The 24327-nt window shown below is 40.8% G+C and overlaps 1 protein-coding gene across 1 annotated transcript in view; it reads left to right on the top strand.

The window, feature by feature from the left end:
• trappc9 (trafficking protein particle complex subunit 9) overlaps nucleotides 1-24327 on the top strand; it is a 254895-nt gene that overhangs the window by 150141 nt on the left and 80427 nt on the right. The window contains exon 17 of the mRNA XM_008285913.1: nucleotides 23289-23442. Coding sequence (XP_008284135.1) covers nucleotides 23289-23442 — 154 coding nt within the window. The remainder of the gene's footprint in view (nucleotides 1-23288; nucleotides 23443-24327) is intronic.

Here is a 24327-nt window from a genome sequence, read left to right as displayed (position 1 = left end):
ACAAACAATGCTGTGGCAGTGATTATTCCTGATAAGCACAGGATTTCGAGAGAGTTTAGAATCCCCCACTGTTTTTGAGCACCATCAATGTACGAATCAAAGCTCCTCCAAAGTCCTGCAGCTGCTTCTTCAATTCCAACTCTTTAATGATTAATGATGAAGGTATGGTTGTTGAGAATCTCTTTGTGCAGCTTGTCCTTTTTACAAGTATTTGTTTTCAGCACCATTTGCTGTCCTAGCTCATGTGCAGTTGGCGCAACCACGAGGTGTGTCAGAAACGTTTCAGAAGTAATCCTCCTAGAGTTTAACGCACTTCCCCAGCCTTCTCCCCCCTAATCTTTCCAGGAGTGCATGGCGGTGTCCATGCACTCCTGGAAAGATTCTTCCGGGATCCTCCTCAGCTCCATCCTCACAGCCATCTTGATGTCGTCCACGTCTTCAAAACGGGTCTCCTTGATGACCCCCTTGACCTTGGGGAAGAGGAAAAAATCCCACAGAGTCAGGTGGGGTGAGTAGGGAGGTTGCTCCAGCACGGAGATGTTCTTCTCAGCCAGGAACTGTGGGATGCTCAGGGCATTGTGAGCAGGAACGCTGTCATGGTGAAGCAGCCACGACTTGTCCTGCTGCAACTCTCACCTCTCGCGCACTGAACGAAGCAAACGCTGCAGGATCTCTTTGTAGACGTGCTGATTGATCATCTGAAGAAGAAAACTCCTAGTTTGTAGTTTGGGTTTGAAATATATCTTTTGTGACACCAGTCCTGGAACTTTTCTGACACACCTTGTATATAGGATTGTCAAACGAGAGTGTAGCTTGTGAAAGAAGAAATAACACATTATACCCACATTCAAATCAAAGCTGAACAAATAGGATCAAGCAATATAACAAAACTCAGGGTTGCGCTCATGATTACTGTCGCCACCACCTTATTTATCCTGATGTTAGCAGTAACTTATGCTAACTGGGTTTGCTTTGACAATGTGGTGACGATTACTAAGCCAGTACGTTGAGTTTTTGAAGCTCCTTTACTCATGTTATTACCCAATGTTTTACCATTTGCCAGCGTCCCATAATTCATCAAAATTAAGTACGTTTCCAAAACTCAAAACATTTTTTCGGTTGTAAATATACAACGTCCACTACAGGTTAACTTTTATCTCCAGTTTTACATTAGCTTCCCTAGAAACCCTGCCGGTGTGACTGTAAGGGTACTACGGTGGTCTTTTATATTTCTAGTGGATTTTTCTCCGCCTGTGCACACTGAACAGGTCTGACATTGATTTAGAAGAAGTGTTATCATACCCACCATGGAATTAGTACCTAATGCAATCATTGCAGATTGAGCGTACCACACTCCTGTCTTTGTGCTGCTCTTTTGTGTTTTGCTTCTACAAATATTTCATTACAGAGAGAGATCACACCAGATAATAAATACATGTCTGCCAATTAAAATCACAATTGTGCAGCCATTTTGACATTTGCCAGGAGTCTTTTAGAAGAGATTTTGATCTTGAGGTCCCATGCTGGTTTTCCATTTACCACCCATTGTTCTGTCTCTGGAACATCACGGGGGAACTTGCCTGACAGACTGTAAATACAATCAAAAGTTGGTGCATGAATATGAACATGATATATTGATTGAACTCTGCTCCTTTCAGATAATGTGGTGGTTTTTGAAAATAAGCAAACCTGAAGTCAAAAATCTGATCCAGGCAAAGTGGTGGAAAGCAGCTAAGTGCACGTCTTCAGATACTGAGCACAGTGTTGAGGTACTTACCTGAGTGTTTTAATTCCAGGTTACATTATACAGAGAGGTTTTACTCCATCACATTTACCTGAAAGATTATAATTGCAGCTAAAGTGAAACACATATTATAAGCCTATAACACATTGTTTGACACTGAACCAGTGGTTCCTGAAACCCTAAAATGTTTCAGTTGTGTTCTTCAGTTGTCCGTTACACTTCATGCATCCTACAGAACAGACATGCTATTTTAATTAATCCACTCGTCTGCACAGGTGATGTAACATCTTGCATTTATTGCCTGTAAATGTGAGCACATTTTTATTCTTCAAGTCTGGTGTTTCACAAGCAGTGATCGTGTATGAGGGCTTTCAGTGCTTCCTGAACTACAGGTGACCCACAGCTCACTGCCGTTGCCGAACACCTCCTGTACAGACTTCTTGTCGCATATCAAGCATCTTTAAGTTATTAGCGGTTCCACTAAAGACACAGTTCCTCTTTGAACTTGTCATTTATTTTCTTTTCAATAACTATCTGAGGGACGTTTGAGAGAGGGCTCTGAACCCGAAGTTACAAAAGAAACCTTGCCGAAGTAGTTAGAAAGTCAGACACATCATGAATGGGAAAAAAAAGCAGTGTCATGGCTAAGCATTGCTGTGTTGAAGCTGCTGTAAACTCAGAAACACAGATTTAGACGTCCAGGTTGCACAAGTAACAAACCAAAGGCACCAATCCTGCCAGCTTGCAAACTGAGGCTTTCTGTTAACTTATTCACATCCAGAATCAGTGTCTAGTTCAAACATATATAGCTGAATTACACCTATGTGTAGAGTGTAGAATAGATTTACAGTGTTTGCGCAAAGTTGAGGGGTCGGTGGGGAAAGAGGCGGGCATTTCCTAGATCTGCACATTCGAGAAGGCAGCAGTGTAGAGTCACATCAAAGCCATTTTAAGGCTCATATTCAAAGAAAAAAACTTTGAAATAGTTAATGTTGATACACAGAGTTGAGTTTTTAGGACTGGGGAGGGGCCCTGACATCATTTAAATCTAGCTGCTGCTAATGATTGATGCAATTGTCATCCATAATAAAACATCAATCCCAGGGGTTGTTTCCAAGGAATGAGTGCACTTTGCTGATAATCCCTCCATGATTTTACTTTAGTAAAGGGTGTGATTGCTTAAACTGGGAAGGATTTAAAAAAAAAAAAATCAAAAATAAAGCTGTCCTTCGATTAAAGGTTTTTTTTATTTTTTTGTCACTATTCTTTTTAGTGTATTTCCCTCAGTGCTATTAAGTCAGGCCATCTGTCACTGTTATGTAATTCCCTAAACAGCTAAGATTCCCTTTGTCACTGATACAGTCATGATGAAAGTTCTACATAAGAACTTAATTGGAGGTCAGAATGCATAATGCAGCAGCTATAGCTTATTTTGAAATGCTGCCTGTTTAGAAACTGATGCAGTACGACACAATGCGCCTCTGAGGCAAAACATGCCAAGTCTGGTCACAACTGCAGATGCATATATAGACTTACATGTCTTTTTTTCCCCTTTGACTGACATTCCCTGTAGAGACAGCCGCTGCCTTTGACTCCACCAATCAGCGCCTCCATCCCATAGAGACTTCTCTTGAAGCCTGACAGATACATAAATTCATTATCAGAAGATTAGCTCCGATCCAGCGTATTGATTCTCTTCACGGCATAAAATATTTCTGCAGATATCCCTGTGAGGCAGGGAACTAGCGGGTGCAGCTTCACTCATCCCCGGCTCAGTTTTGGCAAAACGCTGATCGCTTCCTTTGACGCGCACATGCACACATTATTCAGAGTGGAGCAGGATTTTGCATACAGAGAGAAACAGGGCCACGGAGTCGTAGATCTCCGTCTGCTGAACCATATTGTGCTTGTCTTTCCAACTCATCCCCTGTCGACATCAGATGGCCCTGTCATTTCTTATTTCTTTCCTGTTCTATGATGAATGAGGTGTCAGGCGCAAGATGTTTTCTGGAGTCTTCATCCAGGACTGGTGAAGCTCAGGCTTCAATCCGACAGTCGCAAAAATGACTCTGTCAATCACCAACACTTTCCTCCTACAACAAATGATTTTTAATTGTTTCCATTGAGCGTTTTCATGGCTACACAAATAGAAAAAAACATGGGGGGGAAAAAGCTGCCATGCGTGGAAAGAAAAATAGCGGTTTAAACAGTAGATGCAAGATCTTTTTTTTTTTAACTTTTCTGGACAGGAACCTGTTTCCATCTTCTTCTGCATTTATGTAGTTGCATCTAGTGACAGGTGATCACTTACATTTATTGAAAGATGTTACTGGAAAAACAAAGAGCTTATTGGCTGTGTTTGGGCAGTAAGAATAGTTTGTGGAGTGTGTCTCTTCTCCCTGTGAAAGCGACATGTGGGTGAGCGACAGAGTGTTCCTTTCATCTTCTCGTATCATTCACAGACATGTCTTTTACAAGGTCTTTATCCCCTTCATGGTGTTCTTTAATGGCAAACGGAGAAAAAAAAAGAAAAGTGAAGCACCTCACTATGTGAATGGTCACTTTGATGTTTGGGAGGCCGAATACGTTCCCAAAGGCTGTCGTGACACTGCCTCAATGGTGTCCAAACTTTTGTGGGGTTTTTTTTTAAGCTTTGAGGATGTCTTTTCTTTTCTGCCTGCGTCTTGTAGATTTCTCTGGCATGACACGATCCTGCTGAGAATATTCACACTGTGGAATTTTACAGGCTCACATTTTAGAATAATGTGGCTTTTGTGTAATGTGGGGTTGCAAATGTCAAGCAGTTCTTGTGTTAAAATCAGTATTCTGTTAAGTTGGTGGTCATTGATTAAACCTGCAAAAAAAACTCATCTCTGTGTGCCAGTGACAGAGTTCCAAGTGATGATTTAAAACTTCAGAAAATGTGCCTATAAAAACAAAACAAAAAAAAATGTACCTGATATAAATTTGGCTTCCATCTCTGCCAAAGTGTTCCCCTTGTACAGAGATACGGCACTGCGAAGCTCCAAGTCCTGTTATGTAAACTTGTCAAGCGCCATCTGCGATGAGCGCCGGATCTCTGTCAAAACACTGACCCTTCAACTTGACTTTCATTTTGGGGGAAAAGAAAGAAGTCACAGGGAGACTAATCTTGTGAGTAGAGTGGACGGGGAGAGATGATTGTGTTGTTAGTGCCTGGACAGTCCCACCCCGGGGCTTGAATTAACCACGTGAACGGTAAAGAAAAAACAAAGAGAATGCTCCTGAGCTGATGCCACCTCTCGTCACCGGTGATGATACAGAACTTTAAGCTTGGCTCGTCCCCGCTGCTGACTGACACAGAATGGAGAAATCCCCTACCGGTGATCTCAAAGCGTGTCCTGGTGCTGATGGTGCAATGTCACAAAGCATCCTGAATCAAGCTAATTAGTGCTCGTAAACATGTGACTGTGATGCACCATGAGTATCAGGATTTTTCAAACGCACCTCATAATATTTTTATTTTATTTTTTTCCTTATAAAATTAATCCCTAAAATGAATCCCTTCCTGAAATTGACTAGTATGTGTAGATCTCAGAATTTCCCACATCTCTCTCCACCCTCCCCTTTGCACTTACTGCAGCTGGAGAACACCAGCTCACCCATAACTCTGTGAATTACTCTATGCTATGTTGACTGCTTGTTTGACTAATGATGTATCTTCTAGCAGGGCTGCATGGTGGCTGGGTTGTTAGCACTATCACAGCTAGAAGACCCCCAGTTTGAAGTCGTGGTTAGGATGCTTGGGATCTTTCTATGCAGAGTTTGCATGTTCTCCCCGTGCAGCGTGGGTTCTCTCCGGGTTCTCCGGCTTCCTCCGACAGTCCAGAAACATGTTGAGGTTAATTGGTGATTCTAAATTGTCCGTAGGCGTGAATGTGAGTGTGCTTGGTTGTCTGTCTCTAAGTGAAGCCCTGTGATAGACTGGTTACCTGTCCAGGTGAACCTGCCTTCATCCTGAGTCAGCTGGGATAGACTCCAGCCCCCCATGACCTTAGTAAAGATTAAGCAGTGTATAGATGATGGATGGATGTCTTCCATCATATAAAAAAACTATATATGGAATGATAACAAGGCCAAAGACGTATTTTTAATTGGAGGGCATCTTTAATTTTTTTTTTTTTTAAATGCTTTCTATCGTAACATTTTTGAACTGTTGGGTTTTTGATAAAGAAGCAATCCAAAAATACTTAAATTATACATAAATAAACAAAATGATTATTGAACCTCTTTCACTCATGAGGTTCCTGTGCTGGGACCAGATCTTATCTGTTTGTAGAAATGCAACAGAGGCCATGTTTCAAAGGCTGCCAGGTTTGGCACATTCACTGAACCTTTATGACCCAAGCAGACGTAGAATTTGTTGTGCCTCGTTTCATTTGCATCAAATTAGGTGGAATTCCATTTGAGAATATTTTAGAACAGGTTTAATGACATCAGGATTATTGACTCATTGTTGTGGGTCTGTTAGTTTCTCTGTAATTTAGGGTTTAGATTAAGCTAAGTGAAAACGCCAAATGTTTTCAAACCTCAATCTGGCCCGGTAATACGGAGACATCTCTTTTGTAAATTCTACTGCGCATCTCTTCTCCACAGAGCTCAAGGTTGTTCAGTTCGGCCGTGCAATTTTGCAGCCAAATTGGACGCTGAAAACGCTGGCCGGATCAAGCACTTTCAAACACAGTCTAATCAGTTTAATCACTTCGGTTCTGACTGAAAACCTTAAAAACTACGACCGTGAAATTATGCACACACGCTCATGTTCCCCTGTGAACGAATCCCAATGACTTCAGTGATTTCATGGCTTTTCATCAAGCGACACCATGAAGTTTACATTTGTAGATTTGAATGAACAGTCTCAACAAATATTGGATTTCTTACTGTAAATGTTTTAGTCAAATGTTCATGTTCCCATCAGGATGATTGTAAAAACTTGACTGGCGAGCCGAACCAGACAGCTGACTCTGTGGGACATTCACAGGATTATTTTATTGTGATGGATGCGTGCTCTTTTTTATCAGCTGACTGGGGGCACTTGATTACTTCATGTGTGCAGCGTTCCAGGCTGTCACACTCATTAAACAGCCCTCCTAATGATACAGCCAGGTACTGCTCCAAAACCACAGAGTTTTCTGACAGTTTACGCTGCACATTGTTCATCTTCTGTTTTGCCAGTAAGTATATTTTTGATGGGTTGAACGGTCGACAGCGATGAACGGATTGTGGATTCATCATCAACATTCCTATTGAAATACCCAATAACACGTTTTAAGGAAGGTCACAAGTTTGAATAAAGATACCGTTAAAGTGTAGTATTAATTAATTTTGTTCCCTCATGCTTCACTGTGCACATTACAATTACTGTTATTTTAGCCACTTTGAGCTAAAAAAAAAAAAAAAAAGGTCAGTGTGCTGCATAAACATCCTGTAAATTAGCTCTCCTTTACTTTACATTCTCTCATTTGAGGAAAACGGAGCTATCCTGTGTAACGTCAGACAGCCCCGACCTTTTCTACGACTCAATCTTTGATCTAATGAGCAAATTACAATGAGATGGAGCAAATTGAAGCTTCTGTTATTAATATGAATAGATGATAAAAAAAAAAAAAAATGTTGTCCAAGATGTCAGAATGAAAAGTCATTTTCATAAAACAAGTCCTTAAGCGCTGTAATTACGTGGGTTTGATTGCGAGTCAGTTTGGTGGCTGATTCTTTTGTATCGGATGGGTTTGATGCGAGTGTTTGAACAGTATCTAATTATCGGAATTGGAAAGTCGTGGCCCCCGAGGCGCTTCTCTCTAGCTGTCAGCTGTAGAAGTGTTGCCGGTGAAAGAATGTCCTGAGTCACCGCTTATGTGATCCTTCTCAGTCCATCATCAAAATACTTCAGGAGATTTCTCGGCACCTTTTATTAAACTTTTTTTTTTCTTCTTCTATTTTTGCCTTCATTAGATAGTGACATCGGGATAAGACAATGAATTTGGGGAATGAGAGCAGAGGTCTGTATTATTAAGCAAGTACAAGATGTCAGGAATGGGCTTTGATTATCTGTGTCCACTAAACCTCACAACTGTAGTCAGACTAGGCGGTCACATTAGGTTGGTTATAAAGTCATTAGGTCAACCCAATGTGCCTGAGTCTACATATGAGTACAAAAAGGGTCATGAACAAGAACAGGTCTAAAACCACATTAGACTGTGTATTCTATTGAATGTGCTGCTTAGAGGTTGACTATTTTTATGGTGTTTAAGACATTTTTAGTCTTATTTATTCAGCTGCCACCCAAGCAGTGCTAAATGGCGTTGGGAGCAAGTAAAGAACAAATATAAAAACATCAGTCAAACCACTAAGTAGGCTTCCTGCAAATCTTCTAAGGTCAGCAAGTCTTTGGTGCTTTATCAGGCTCTGTTTTATTATTGTGCTGCTATGAAACCTATAGAACAATTGTTTTGAAGTCATTTCGCAGCCAACAGGGAAAGAAAGTAAGATATAAAGCAAAGAAAAAAAGAAACAGGTTGGAGGTCCTCTTACTGAGAATCTGCTAGCCTATGTCTCATATCTCTGCTGGTAAGTGAAAGCCAAAGGTTTATACTAAAAACACTTTCTTCTCTTACTATCTGCACACTGAGCTCTGCTGGACCTTCTAAGATGGTGTTTTCCAAGAGAACATATTAAAGATGCCTGCTTCTTTATTTTCTGCTGTCACCTGAATAAAGTTAAGGAGAGTCCCTTTTTTTAAAAAAATTACACAGTAAATGAGCTGCAGAATAGTGTTCCTGTTGTTTTGGATAAACCTGTGGATTGCTACGTCTGGGTCGGGGGCAAGTTACTGCCCCAAGCGATGGAGTTTTAAGTATATGTGAATCTTGTTCACGTGTTTTGGGGCAATAGAGTGTGAGACCTAAAGATGGCTTGTAGGTGTTTACAAGATCGTAGTGGCAAAGAGCCACAATGAGAAGGCCAGTTGATCTACCTCCCAACCCTCACCAATGGTTATAAGCTTTGGGTAGGGACCGAAAGAACAGGATTGTAAATACAAACGGTCAAAATGAGTTTGGATTTCAATTGTAATAACAGGGTGAGGTGTAGAGTCACTGCTTCTTTGTGTTGTAAGGAGCCAGTTGAGGTGGTTTAGGTGTTTGAGTAGGATACTTCCTGGTTGACTTCCCTTTTGGACACATCCAACTGGGAGAACACCCCGAGGTAGAGCCAGAACTCACTGGAGGAATTACATATCTCATCTGGCTTGGGAACACTTTGGGATCCCAAGAATATGGATCAGTGGACGGACAAGCTAGTACACTACGGGGAGTGGAAATGCAAAGTTCCACCAGGCTGTGCAATAACAACAAGACATAAGGAAAAAAAATAGCCATAAAACAATCAGGCATGAAGAGTTTGTGCTTGAACATTGTTCAACAGTTGCAGTCATGTGTGTGCATGTTGAGTTTTTACATAACGGCATGTATGTGTGTGCATGCGTCTGTTTGTATATATACATATTTACATTGTGCCAGTGGGCTGTTGCTGTTTGAGATAAGTAGAGCGGCTATTTTTAAGCTCAACATCGTTTCTGAAAGCACCGTGTTTTTCATTACAATAAAGATAACGTTCAGTTGTTTGGATGCCCTCAGTCTTGAGAGTCATCTGGCGTCTCTCAGACCTTCTTGATCCCAGCCCCCTCGTTCTGCATCAGCACCACAGCTGTGTCTCCCCGGGGATTTAAACAGGCCTTTGGGGGTTTACATCTCATTACAGCATCAACCTCCAGGCACTAACTAGTTCCCACTGCCATCCACCATTATCACTGCAGAGCCGGCCCAGTAATAGCTGTAGTAGAGCAGAGAGTTAGCGCTCGCTGCAGCACATTCTCATTTTTCGCCATGTCTCCCCTCCATTGCCATGCCTTTTGGCTCTGCCGGATCGGTGCGCACAAGGGCAGACACGCCTCATTGCATGAGCTTATCAAACAAAGCTTGTTTCCATGGTGACCACCTTTCCCCTTCTTGTGCTACTTTTTATGGCAGCAGAGCACATAATGCATCTGCAGTCAGTTATCCCATCTTCAGCGGTCCCAGTCTATAATGCGAACATTATCGTGTGTTGTTTTTTTTTTCTTTTAAAAACCTGTTGATGCGATATTTCTCACTCCATCAAATTAGTGTACATGCTCATTACATGTGCAATATCATGTCTGAAGAAAACACACATGTATCGTTTGAGAACAGGGCATAAGAACAGTGTTTTGACAAAGATGAGAGCCGACTGCTGAGATGTACATCTGCTGCTGCTGCTCGACCTCTCCCCGGGAATCAGCCTCTCACCACTGTCATTTTTTCTCAGCATCCGCAGGAGATTTTTTTTTTCTTTCTTTTTTTCCCCCCCTCTCATACGTTTTCTTGAAATAATGCGTTCCCTAGGGGGCGTTTTATCCCTGTTGGCTGTCTGTGGATGGGTTAGTTAAGGTGCTAGAACACTGAGATCTTTTCCCGCTCACATGTCCTTATATACAGTATTGCACTTCTAGAGTCACTTTATCCAGGAGCCTCAGACCTCTTGGTAGTCATTTCACACAGCTGTGTTTTTTTTTTATATTGTTGGTATTCAGGAAATGTGCTTCATCTCCACTGAATCCATACCACTTTCATGTCGAGCACATATAGCAGATTTATCAGACCCGCAGCCTTTTCCTCCTCGTGACACCTGTAATTTAATCAACCTTAACGTTGCAATTCATTACAATTAATCCCTGTGCTGTCATTGGATTTTCCGATTCATTTACACTAACACATACAGTATAGCAGTGTATTACTATTTATAAGATACAACATCCCTGGTTCAGATCCAGCTGGGGATTCAGCCTCTCTCCACAGAATAATGGCAAAATTCCCACCACCTCCCTGCAAGCGCAAAAATAAAAGTAATAATAAAGTAAGTAAGTAAATAAACAAATAAAGCTTCTGGTGTTTAATAGCAGAAACAAAAATAGCACACACTGCAACGGTGTACAAAGCCTCAATTTTAATGACAGCCGACGCATTAGAAGATTGTCTGCACAGAGGCATTCTCCGATACCAATCCGCATGCAGTAATTGGCTGTAAGGATCCGCTTTTTTCCGGAGCTCATCATATCGAACGAGACGGTAATGGATGGAGCGCCGCTGCCTCTGCAGCCGCTGCAAACAAAGGGTTACACGAAGTCAGCCGCAGTCTAAAAATAGGCTGTTGCTCTCGCCTGCCTCTGCACAGGCCTCTATGGATCGCCGCCCTTAAGCTCTTGCACGTGAGCTAAAAATAACCATCTTTGTGAAAACACACACACACTCTGTCTCTGCACGTTCTTCGCTCTCAGCTTCTCCCTGGTGACATAACACAATCACTCGCTGTTAAGGAAGATGAAAAATGGCTCTGATAAAATGTTGATTGCAAATGATTTGCTGCTCTGTAACGTGTCGTGGAGGGCATAATTCAAAGAGTTGCTCACAGCACAGTCGCACACTCGAGAAAAACCTTTACACGTAGCAGTGCTGCCAAATAGAAAACTACACGAGCTCTCCCACAGACGGGCTAATAACATTCAACTCACCAACAGCATGGGAAGCAATTACCGAACATTTTATAAAACATCAGCATTGCCACCACCGTCACCAGAATGGTTTCATATATTCTGTTGGAAGTGTTTGTTTCTGAACAATCTGCTCAGCTCTGAGGTGTTTGAAACAGAGAGGGACGAGACCTGGCGGTTGGAACGATTCGCGGCGTCGCGTCGGTCGGATGACAGCGAACCCATATGCTTTAATGTGATTATCATGTACTTTTGGTCTGAGGCAACACGGCATTTAATTAGGAAGGGGTCATTTCACTGTGACCGTCTCATCCTAAGCTGGTGTTATTACTGCCATTAAAAAAAGGGCTTCACTGCTACAGCCCGTTGCAGGATGGCGCTAATTAGCAATACGGTGTCAGAAGTCACAGCAAGTGGACACGATGATATTTAGTGATATAGGTCCGGTTCGCTTTCAAATGTTTTCTGTCCGGAAAAAAAAACATGAAGGACTTTATGGTAACAGCCACCTATACCGCTATATATATAAAACCACATATATACAATACCTGTAGCCGTCTGCATGGAAAAAAAACCCTCTTTTTGTTGTTCTTTTGCAGTATCTGCCAAGAGATGCAACAATGCTTTCACAGTTTCAATAAAACAGGTGCTGAAATTACTGAATAGTGTCATCCGTTTCTCTTTGGTTGGTTCAGTGTTTAGCAGCATCATTTTACAACATGAAGGTTCTCACTTCAAAACTGCAAGCCAGGGGAAGTGTGCTCTGTTAATTATGCATAGCTGTGACTGTTTGAATGTGTGTTAGTGACAAATAAATCAGTATGTGTGTTCAACTGTAAATTCATCAAACATCATGGATTCTCTCCTGGCTTTCTTTCTTGCCTCACTGACTCTTGGACCGGTGAGCTCTGCAGTGAGAAGTGGATGTAGAGGAGAAATAATAACACTTAGGGCAAGTGTGCATTTCTTGGCCCGGGGGGGCTAAAATATGGTTGTTTAGACATCCCCGAGTTTAAATTGTCATGTATTTTTGTTAGATCGTAAATGTGTTTTTGAAGATTACGCACAAGGGTGTGAGTTGTCTCTTGGCAAAAGCTTATGCTGGATGCAGTTCAGTGATACCAGAAATCCATGAGCCACTCCCTGGCATCTATACATATATCCTCACTTCGCATTACTCTCAATTTCTTTTCTCTAAAAAATTGGGTTCATCTGTATCAGATTTTTTGTACACATATAACTAGTATTGTTAAGAGTGATGATGCCCAGATTATATATTTTAACAACATTATGAGTAAACACATATCTTGCTTTTTGCTACAACATCAGCTCCTGGTACCTAAAAAATATATATATAAATATATTTTTCAGTGTACTTGGTTCAGGTTATTGTATGAGTTGTTAAAATGATAAAGGCCAGTTCAAACAGAAAGTGTTTTCTGTCTCTCAACTCTTGGAGCAGATGCACTTAAAGTCGCGATATTATGCACAATCCACCTTGAAATTGTTTTTAAATCACATTATGAATCACAAGTGTGTTTTGAAACCCACATAATGAGAGAAGACCATCCCCTCATTTGTGTCCTTTAACAGTCAATCGCAACGGGCTTGTCTAAATGACTCAGGACCATAGACTGTATACAAAAGATGAATGTAGTCTCTGGGTCTAAATAAAAAAAAAAAAAGCAGCCAATGTGGAACTGCCCTCAACCTGCATTGTCTCTGATACAGCCAACAGGGGGCGTCTGCAAAAAGAAGTCTGATTATGTAGAAGTTTGTAATGAAATCTTACTTCTTACTTGATTTGCTACCTCAGTAAACACTTTCCTGATGAGTTTATGGTCTCACTCGCTAATTTCAAGTCTCCTTCAGTCAGGTCTCCAAAAGTTTTTTGAGAGTGTGTGAGTTGAACATTCCAGAGGTTGCATTTGTGGGAGTATGTGATGATCACCAGGATGTTGTGGAGCACCAGCACGGTACCCTCCTGCACTAGCCTTTATGGTTGAAAGTAGGGCTGAACGAGTTTTGAAAAAAATCTAATTGTAGCGCTGAAAAAGTTAGTCTGGAGCCCTGCCTTCAATACAGAATGAGGTTCATTTTGTTAATTATTGGTCCCATTTAAAGTAAAATAGCTAAGAAAGCAGAGTATGCTTTGGTGCAAGCTACCATCCGGTTGACAAGCCGCTACAGTGTGGGGCATCTATGGCACAGTACAGTTTTGGAAAAGGGCATGGGCAGCTTGATTGCATTTGAAGCTTGAGACAGCTGAAACAATCTTTTTTGTAACACTGCTAAAACCAGGGATATGCAGCTACAATGATTAACCTGTGCAGCAGACTTTCATAATAATATACAACCTTTTTTTTTAACCAATAATAGGTCACACTTACAAATAAAATGCTATCACTCTTACTGAGTTTTCACCAATTCGTCTAACCTCTTATGTAAATCTCCATAGACATCAGTTTGAACATCATTCCCTGCTGATTCTGTGTGCTGGTCTTAAGCCACCTGGTATTACTTTAGAAGAAAAATCACCCCGGCCCTTCAATAAAATCTCTGAATCAATATATAAAAACTCCTTCCTGCGAGCCAACATGAAAACTATTTTTGTCCAGTAAATTCCTGATCTCCGTTCAGCCCGGTGAAGGCCGTTTGTCTGGCAGCTTCCTTTCAGCTCCTCGGGAACTGAGGACAAAAGAAGCTGCAATCTTTCCCTAACCTTAATGAAGAGTTTTAGTTGTCTAACACCATGTGGGGCCCAGCTCAAATCCCAATTTCCTCTGTTGCAATCCTATGCTTTGTGTGTTCAACCTTTCATCCCTGCTGCAGCAAAAGGATGAAAAACTTCCTCGACTAAAAAAAAAAAAACAATGTCGGTATTTCAAGCAACCCAGACAGAAACATTTCATCTCAACGTAATCTGACACACAGCAACATGTTTCATAGGATCCTGGGTTGTAATTAAATGTCATTATATTTACTTTTAGTGTGTAACAGTCAGTCTAACAGCAACATGGAGTTTAATTTAAATTCTCAGAGTTTTGTTCAACCAAAATGATAATCACTGAACAATAGTCTTTAGGTCGGATCTATTCAAGCACACATTGCTCGGCAAAAACCTTAAAAATAGCACAGTACAGGACTGAACCTTATGCTGTGTGCTTTAAACATGCTCTGAGCAGCACAGATCTCTGTAATACACCCCTGCTTTGCCTCTACTGTCACTGAGAGTCAGGCTCATTGTGAGTCATCAAAATACTGAATAGGGAAAAACAGCCTACTTTGCGCCTTACAAAAATGCCGGTTAGCCGGTGCAAACGCCCGCCGACTGACACACGCTGACAAGAAAATAGACCTGTCTATCTGAATGTATGGTCATGAATAACATTTCTTATTTCTGCACATCTAGCTTTCATTTTTCATTTGCCTTTTTTTAGGATTTGTTTGAACGCTAACCAGTTCGCAGCTTATGCGTTTGACACATAAGAATTTGGGTAAAATCAGTCCTTCCGTCTATCCGACCTCCCATCTACCCCTGCTGCTGCTTTTTTTTTCAGCCAGAGAAATAAAGGCCAAGCTGTCTGTTATCAGGAAGAGCAAGCGGGGCAGGGAGGTGAAATGGACTGGGAATTAGGCTGAGAGATGTTCCTCAGTGGCCCCAGCTCAGCACACAGGTTGTTATTAAAAGCTTTGTAATGGGCTAGATTAGTTGCCAGATATGGCCTAATCCTTGAAAGATTCCACAATACAATCAATGGAGAGTGGTGGGAGTGGTGGTGGGAGAAGCTGCCCGTTCATGCTCTCCTGCCGTAGTAAAAAGCTCTTTTAGGGGTGTTTAGGGGATGAATGTGGCCTTGGTTGAACATAAACTGTACCTACTGTAATGGGCTTGCCTTTGCTAATATTAGACAATGTTCTTTTTGAAGGGAGAACCATCCAGCATGCAGCTTTCAACCCACTCAAAAATCAGTTTGATCCATTGAAATTTCGTCAGTAACTGGTTCATTGTTTTTCTTTGGTTTATAACGGTATCAGTTGCCTATTGTTGACTTTTTATTGTTTATAATGATAATTCATTTCTTTTTTTTTATAGTCTTTTTTTCATAATAATTCAAACCCTCCCTCAAAAATCCAACTTCTTTTACCCTTTTTAAACATATTTATGAAGTTCCAAAAGACAGTTACATAACTGTCATGTTGCATAACCGTCATAAAACTGTAGTAAGTAACTGATAGTTCAGAACGCTGTCACCGTCCGTAGCTCGCTGTGTACCAAGTAGTGAGCACATTTTTAATTGATGCAACACATTATGTTCAAACAGACAAACACAATTAGCCTAAACTTAGGTTGACAAATTAAATCCCTACTAATGAACACTGCTATAAATAAGAAAGTTCTTCATGTAGCTGGTGTTCCACGAAACCAGTTCCTGTGAATCAAATACTCTTTTGAATATGACTATCTGGCTCTTAGTAATTACCTGTCAGAAGAAAACCAGTCCCAGGCCTTGCCGGACTGCGTCTTCCCATTTAGGGACCATTTGCATCGTTACAACGCGGTATTTTTAGACTTAGTGTGTAATGTGCGCTTTTGAAGATGACTGAATGAAACGCAGTGCCCATTTGAAGATGGGACTTCAGTCAGTGACATAAGCCTAGTGCCACTAATCTTCAAAGGCGAATGTATTTAAGTGTGGTGCAGCAAGAGCAGGAGCTTTCCTTTTTGTCTTCGTTTTGAAGTCGTAATTGTTATTTAATTTGTGTTGTGCTTTGTTGCGAAGGCTGTGAAATGATAATTGCATTGCCTTTCCTCCTCCACCTCACTTTGATGTATGTGTGTCTCTGGACCCATCCACAGATTTATTTTTTTTTTCTTATTTCTCATTATGTAATTCCATTTATGATTTGCAGTGCTGTACAGTGTGCAAGACAGGTGAGGTAGCAGATCGCCTGTAATGTTGTCTTTGCTGACTAAGTCACGTTTTGAACAAACCAGACTCCCTCAAATCACCTGTTAAAGTTTTTCCAGATTTGTTTGGTCAGTGTGGATCCATCATACAACAGATGTGAGTCCAGTGTCACTTAAATATCAACTAATTAAAAGTCACCTCACAGTAATTGCATCACTTCTAAATTAAGGGTATTTGCTTATTGTTAAAATTAAAAATGTTTACTGTATTAAAAACACAGGCCTCACTGTAGGAACTTAGTGCAATTATTCTGCTTTGTTGAGATTCAGATTTTGTATTTTTTTTTAATGCTTTTTATGTTCACTGGTGTTTCTGATTCGGTCCGCCTCGGCATGGAGGATACCACAGTTGCACAAATGTCTGGAGAGTTGTTCTGCGCATTGTTCAGATTATTTTTTTAGCTGGTCTTCGCTAGAGGGGCTGTGTTGCTTTACATTTCTCTTTCAAATATACCAAAGACGTGCTGTTGGATTCAAGTCAGGCAACATACCAGGGTACTTCAAAAAGATCTTGGAGAGCAGAAAACGTCGCAGGAGAAAGATTGTTCTTGCATTATTTTTCAACATAATCTTTTTTTAGCTTCAATGCATCGGTAGACCAAGTGCATTGAAGGTAAAGAAGATTATCTTTCTCCTGTGCGGGGAGACATATTGTTTTTGCATTCAAGTTTTTGTGAAGAGCAATACAAGACTTTGTCGTGTACAGTTATGTATGAGTAATGCTCCTTGTTTCTGAATGAGACAGAACTTTTTTAAGTACCCCTGCACTTGGCCATATCACAGTTTTCACTTTTTTACTTGTTTAGAAACTGCTTTTGGATCTTAATTATACTGGAATGTTTATTTTCTGCCAAGCTTCTACACACTGGGAATCATCTTGTCAGCCAGTATTTTGTGTATTGACAGACATTCATTGTGTCACCTGTATAATGATGCTTCCACCTCCATGTCTCACTGTCAAGACCAGGCATTCATCATGGTAGACTTAACCAGGTTCAAACCAAACATGCCCATCTGAAGCTAACAAATTTATCTTATCCAACCAAAGAATGCGCTCCCAATATTCATCAGGCATGTTTTCACCTGTACCTTATCAAACAGCATGCAAAGTTTTTGTTTTTTTCCTTGGAAGCATTCCATAAAGGTTGACATTACGATTCGTTCTTCACACCGTCCGAAGTATACCAAACTGAGAAAAAAATACACAACAAAGCTCTGACCAGTGCAGCCGATCATCCTCTCATCACGTGAGAAAATAACTCCTCGGGGAGCCGCTGTGGCCTCTGAACTGGAATCCAGTGATGAACCCAGCGATCAATACATGGATCGGCTTTGTATTGCCCGTCAAACCAAACGGAAAAAAGTTAAGCAAACGCGGCCTCATCTCTTGAACGCGTTCACTTTAGAATAATTTCCATTGATCAGCGTGGTTCCTGTCAAAGCAGTGATTTAGCTTAAGGCTTAAAAAACACAGAGCCACAGTCTGAGTGAAACGCTGCTTTTATTGGAAGCTCTTTTTTTTTTGTGAGCTGGCTTCCTGTGGAGATGGATGTCCAGGTAATTTGCAGTTAGGTGGCCACCTCAAAGTCACATCGTGTCATTTCTCTGAGTAGGGAATGATAGAAGTGCTGAGGGCATAGAAGATGGACTGCAAGTTATCCTTTTTTTTTTTTGTTCTGGTCTTTCTGTGTGAGGAAAAATCTGATGGTGTCCGTCTCCCAGTTAAACACTTGAAGTAAAGCCTATCAGTCATCACGACACCAGTAAGAGGCTGAAGACATTTCTTGTCTCCTGTGAAGTGCTGCTATAGGTTCGCTTTGTCACGTTTCACTCTACAATCGTAACTGAATACACGGTTTTGTGACAAGTTGAAGGATTACACACTTTAAGAAAAGTCTCTGACTGTCTAGACTCATAAAACCCTAAGATTTTAGTGCATTATCTTAAAAAAAATGAATTGTTACCATGTTAATAGTTCCAATAATTGGTGGTGCAATTTGGCAGCACTCCACAAGAAGCAGGAAGGCACAACAGTAGCAGATGTTATCATATTATACAGTTGGCATGGTTAACATTTCAGCAAACATTTGCATTTTCTCACATCCAGCAGACAAGTAGCGCCGCCGACAATCATTTAGTCACGTCTTTGTTCACCAGATAAATCTAAGTCTAGTATTTGCGACTCTTCTAGTTCTGTTTTAGTCTCTATCAGCGCTTGGAAAAGTGAGTGAGTTTGTAGGTGTTGCCTGTTGTGTGACTTTCTTTTGACTTTGAATGTGTGATGCCAGGAAATGGGCTCATATGAAGGTGCATGTATTAGGTTTATTAGAGTTTTTTTTTTTGCTGAAAACAGGAGCTTTTCCTGCTGGAAATCAGGGTTAATGAAAGCAACAAACTAAAAGAAGCAGAGCTCTCCATGGGGTTGAAGGGAAAGAAATGTTAATCTGCATGAATTCTGTGCTAGTTTTTCATCAAATTGCCATAAATCTTAAAAATGAAATAACAAAAGATTCATTTCTTAGATACAGATGCATAAATTTACAAACAAACTGACAGAAAATCTAGAATCAGCAACATTTCTCCGAGGGACGACAGGTGTTAGCAATACTTTAAAAAAAAAAAAAAAAACGGCACTATATACTATAGATATTTACTTAGAGTTTTCATTCATTTCCATTATGTCTCCTGACTGCTTCGTTTCAACACAGCCTGCAGATCAATTGACTGGCTGTGTCAGTCATGGCTTCTTGGTTGCATGAAGGAGTGCACAATTTTTTTTGTTTTTAACAGAATGTGGTGAAAGATTTTAGGTCTAAACTTTGTTAATTTCCCGATGGAGGTGGAAGTCACGGCTGATATGGATCGTTGGAAAGTTGATCATGTGATGATTACACTTCCTGCCTCTAATAAATGGTGTGATTTTGGTGATTTCTTGAAAAGGTAACGTGCCTTTCACACCCACCGGCGGGTTCTGGGATACAGAGGATTGGTTTGGACATTAAGCATGTAACAAGTTCTCAAACATTAACCTTTTACAAATGCATTGCTTTTACGGGGCACTGAGTAAGTTGTGTTTTGGAGAAAATGGCGAGACCAGATTCATGTAATCATTATAGAACTGTTTGCTGTATAAAAACGACATTGCAGCAGTGAAAGTCAGTGCACCGGTGTGGTCTGTGTGGAATACAAGCCCAATTATTTTGTTCTGCAATCAGCTCTGAAAGAATAGGCTTGAATGCTGTGGGGGTAATTAGAGATGCCCTTGCACGTCAGTATAATGAGCGCAGGTATAGTCTCAGCTTGCTACACGTACAGTTTGGATGTGACACTTGATGTAACCTCAGGCAAAGAACACTCTGGCTTTTGTCAATAAATAGCATAGAAACGCCCAAAAGTATAGATATAGAGAAAATCAACCTACGGGTGTTTGTTTAGACTAGATAAATAATTTATTACTTGCCAAACCACTAAAAACAGCACGCGTTGGTTGTCGTCAAGCAGAAGAGTTGGTCTGCCGCTGAGATCTGTTGGTTGAGTTGAAGTAGAAGTAACATAAATTTATAAAGCCTGCGGTTAAATGTATAGGTCACTCAAACATGTTTTTGCTATTAAATATTCAGCTCTCTCCTGAGCACCTCGTGAGGTGAGTTTTACTCGAACTCAGTGCTGCACTAATAGGTTTTATGGATATTTATTTATTTATTTTTTTTTACAGTTTTTAAATGATATTCCCATTAAGTTTTACTGTTGTAAGCTTTCTTTCCAGTCATGTGTGTTACCGTGCTGCTCGCTTACTTTGAACTCCAGCACACATACTTTCGTCAAATGTGTTGCAGCTTAAGCCCTATCATAGCAGAATTTCAATTCCAGTGGAATCCATGGGGGACGAAGCAAAGCTGTGAAACTTGCATTGTTGTCCAAAAACATGCTGTTTTTTGACCCTGGACTTAACATCGATCGAGAGAGCTCAGAACGGGGGATTCTACTGTATTTTAGCTTGTTTTCTCTGTTGCACCATCAACTTTTATTGAACCGTCCGCTGTACGAGTACAAAACTACTTTACACATAGGAATAGCTGTCAGACAGTTTTGAGACAGGAGCCAATGGTACAAAACATTTCCTTATTAAAGAGCGTGCTTGCTGATAGTGTACAAATATGCTATCCTTTCCTCACCTTCAGTGACTTATTATTGGATGAAATAATGTCTCCACACACTCCTGAGAAAAGATATCAGAGGCCAATCGGGGGCCACTCGGGTTTTACACAAAGAAATAGTGTGAAGCAATGCACTCATCATGAAAGAATATAGTGATGTTATGCAGCAAGTTAAGCAGCCTGGGCCAACCTGGGCTACAAGAATATGTAATCCATTTTTACATGCCTCAAACACAACTCAAACACCAGCTAAATGAATTATCAGATATGGACATCGATGTAGCGCCACCAAGTCAACCCACTCGTCACATTTCTGGCTCTGTCGCTGCTGTACGTTATGAAAGACGCACAACCTCCCCAGATTCTAAACATATCCATCAAAGCTCTCTAAAACCAAAGCATCAGCGAGAAACAACCCAAAGAACAGCAAAAACCGAAACCGCTTCATCAAACTGTAGTTGTACGATTTCTCTTACCTTAACTGTTTTTCCATGAAAACTTTATTTTATAAATCCACACCGGAATCAGTTAGTACTACTTCCTGTGTCATACAGAAAGCACGTCACGTGTCTCTTGGAGGCTCTGTTTCCTTTAGGGCACTTCCCCAAAGCGGACGAGCGAGCGAGCGGCTAAAGTACAAGGTGGTGTCCTGCTGATTCTGATTGGCTAAAAGTGTTGTCAATCTCGCTATATTCTATTGGCTCTAACGATTCGAAGGAGGGTTCAGTCACCGAAATCGACCAATCCATGACGGAGATAGAGCCGTGCGTCACCACCGAAGCTTCACAGCCGTCTTGGTCGCCATTACGCACAGGCCACGCAACGGAGACAGTAGTCTGGTTGGATTAAAAAAAACTAAAAAACTGCTTTGGATGTATTGAACACCATCAGTGAGATACAAGTGAAATATATAGTTTGTACATAAGAACATTCAGATGGTCACCAGTGTGTCAAAATGTGCCAAAGTGTGCAAAAATGTCACCTCGCCTGAACTGTCTGGACTAAAAACTCTCTAATTTTGTTCTGCTTCACTTTATCAGAGTCGACCTTTGCAGGGAGAATGTTCACATATAGTGCTCTGATCTGGGAGAGGTTCAGAGCTGCAGCTGGATCATTACAAAGAGATAATTATCCTGAAACTGCTTTTTTTTTTTTTTTAAAGGCGAACCTGAATTTTTTAAATTTGTGTGTGTGCCATCTTCATTTACTTTTAACCAGTAACATATATACTGAAATTTACACATCTGAACAAATCTTACAAGTGTTCCTTTTATTATGACACAAGAATTATTCAAATAGACCTTGTGGTTTCAGAGATAAACTGTTTTTATTGTGGGTATGTACTTTCTGAGCAAAGGCCTGAAAAATAGCTCAGGGCTTAAAGGGTTAAAGGGCATTTTGCAAAGTAAATAGAAAGAGGTTTGGAAAGCTCTTGCAGCTGACTAAGGTTGTTTTAGGCTTGAGAATGTGTTGGCTGTTGGCTGACACCATCTACAGCAGGTCACCAAAGAGCCCTGAAGTCAATTATAATAAACTGGTTTCCACTGCAGCAACTTGTGGGCCACTTTAAGGTGGCTGGAACCTCTGATGGCAAGAACCGCCCCAGTACAACCTCTGTCAGGGCTGCTTTCTGTGGACAAAACAGCACCTACTAAATGATGCTCCTAAGAGGCCTTAAAAAGCTGCTATTTCAGACCCATCACAGATTGGTTACACTTTGAGAAGACAACACTGATTGGTTAAATTAGAAGATGTCACAACAAGTAGCATTTTTCTGCCTCTCAAAGTCGTCGTTGAGTAGCAGTCTTCTCCTCTCTAACATCTCCATAAACGACCTTAAATTTATCTTATGGGCTAAAATAGTAAACCTCATTTTTTTTCTGTTTCCTGCAATACTCATAGACTTGTACCACCTCGTGCCTGCCCTGAGTTCCTGCAGTGGAAAGCGGCCTTTCGCTACCAAGCTTCTGGACCCACAACAATGTGTGGATGATTTTTGCTGCTCGGCTTTCTGCCATGTCCGAGCCTTTGGTGTTTCTAATGTGGCTGGTTTCCTCCACATCCAGTGTAATCTGTATTTTAAGATAAGATAGACTTCATTATCCCAGAGGGAAATTTGCTTTGGACACACATTGCTGCGGCGCTGCTAAACCAAATCATTCAAAATGCATCTCATTTTGCTCATGGCTTTGCCACCAATTTGTTATATAATTGATTACAACTATTTACACTGGCTTTCTATGGAAAGTACTAAACCTGAAATCATTCTAATGCATTATTTGTTCAGATTCTACATAATGTATGAATAATTACTCTCTTTTAGTGTGCCCCTCCAGGCTTGGTCATTAAATAGTGTTTTGCAGAATGGCATAAACAAATGTCTGAGAAGAGCCACTAAAATGGTGCTGAATCCAATTACCTGACATATTTTTTGATAAAGGTTTGGGTTTGGTGATCATTTAAGTGGATATTTTTGTCAAATCAATTCAGATGTATGATCTAGGGTGCTACCTTTGACTCAGTGAAATGTTGATGAGCAGATGACTCGTTTACAATTGAAGTAATCATAATGTTTTAAATGAACTTTTATCATTTAGAATGACCGACGGTAAATATTATCTCAGTTTGAATTCCATAAATCTGACCTGAAGTTATTTGAACCTTTATTAACTTTGTTTTAAAGTTTCAGATGATAGTTATGTAACTGTCATTGCTGGAGTCATAAAAGTGTTAGAGCTTCTTTTCGGCCCATCAAGCATTATGTAAGCAGAAACGTGCATCTCTAAGTGCTTCTCCCATCTCCTGTTACAGGATGGCCATCCAGGTTGACAAGTTTGACTTTGAGAGTCTGCCACAGCCAGACCAGGAGACTGTTCGCTTCAGTAACCCCAAACAGCTGGAGGAGGAGCGACAGCATGCCCAGGGCTGCCAGATCAACAGCAAGCTGGGCATCTGTTGGAGCATCATATCCTTTCAGTGGCTACATGTGCTGCAGAGCTTCATCTCCATCATTGCTTTAAAGACAGCAGATAGAGGTGATCCAGATTGGGAATGTTCTGAACCAGGTAACAGGTAATGATCTCCACTAGTTTCACGCAGTCAAACTGATTCTGTCAGCTGCTGGATGTTGTTTGTTGACATCAGTCAGCTCAGTGATACAGCACATCTGGACACTTCATCTGGAGGCCTTCTGGCCAGTAAGCAACGTGTTTGCCGGGATTGACAGATGGAAGAGCGTATGGTGAAGCCCTTGCTACTCTGACAGTGTGAAATGATGTCTTAGTGTGTTTGTCTGTGGGTGTGTAATTGTGATGCATACTGGCATCAACATGATGTAACATCTTCTCAAAGCTCCTTGTTTGTGGGCAAACACTGTGGTCTGTGTAAGGTAGTCTCTGACTTCACGTCAGCATGAAGCCCTCAGGAAGAGATTTCATTTCATACTGTTCAACACACTTCGATCACGAATCAAAAATGTATAAGTATAGACTTGACATGGAGGTGCTGATGTTCTGTGGAGTTGCTAACAGACACTATACTGTCTTAAAACCCTCTCTCCTTTTTGTTGGTCCGTTGTTGAGCTCAACATTGAACTTGATTAGTGCATGTCAGTGAGCTTAAATATTAGGACCTCTCATAGATGAAGCAAAGAGTCTTCATTCTTTTGTAGAAACAGCAAATGCCAGGATGTGAGAGTTGGTTCTTATATTCACTTTACTCTTGGGGTCATCTTTTGTATCTTTGTGGTCGTTAAATGTCTCTTTGTGGTTGTTTTGTGTCTCTTTGTTGTCATTTTGTGTCTCTTTGTGGTTACTTTGTGTCTCTTTGTGGTTACTTTGTGTGTCTTTGT

The sequence above is a fragment of the Stegastes partitus genome, unplaced genomic scaffold, assembly GCF_000690725.1.
Source record: "Stegastes partitus isolate 25-593 unplaced genomic scaffold, Stegastes_partitus-1.0.2 Scaffold422, whole genome shotgun sequence".
Classification (NCBI taxonomy): domain Eukaryota; kingdom Metazoa; phylum Chordata; class Actinopteri; family Pomacentridae; genus Stegastes; species Stegastes partitus.
This window is presented reverse-complemented; position numbering and strand designations above follow the sequence as displayed.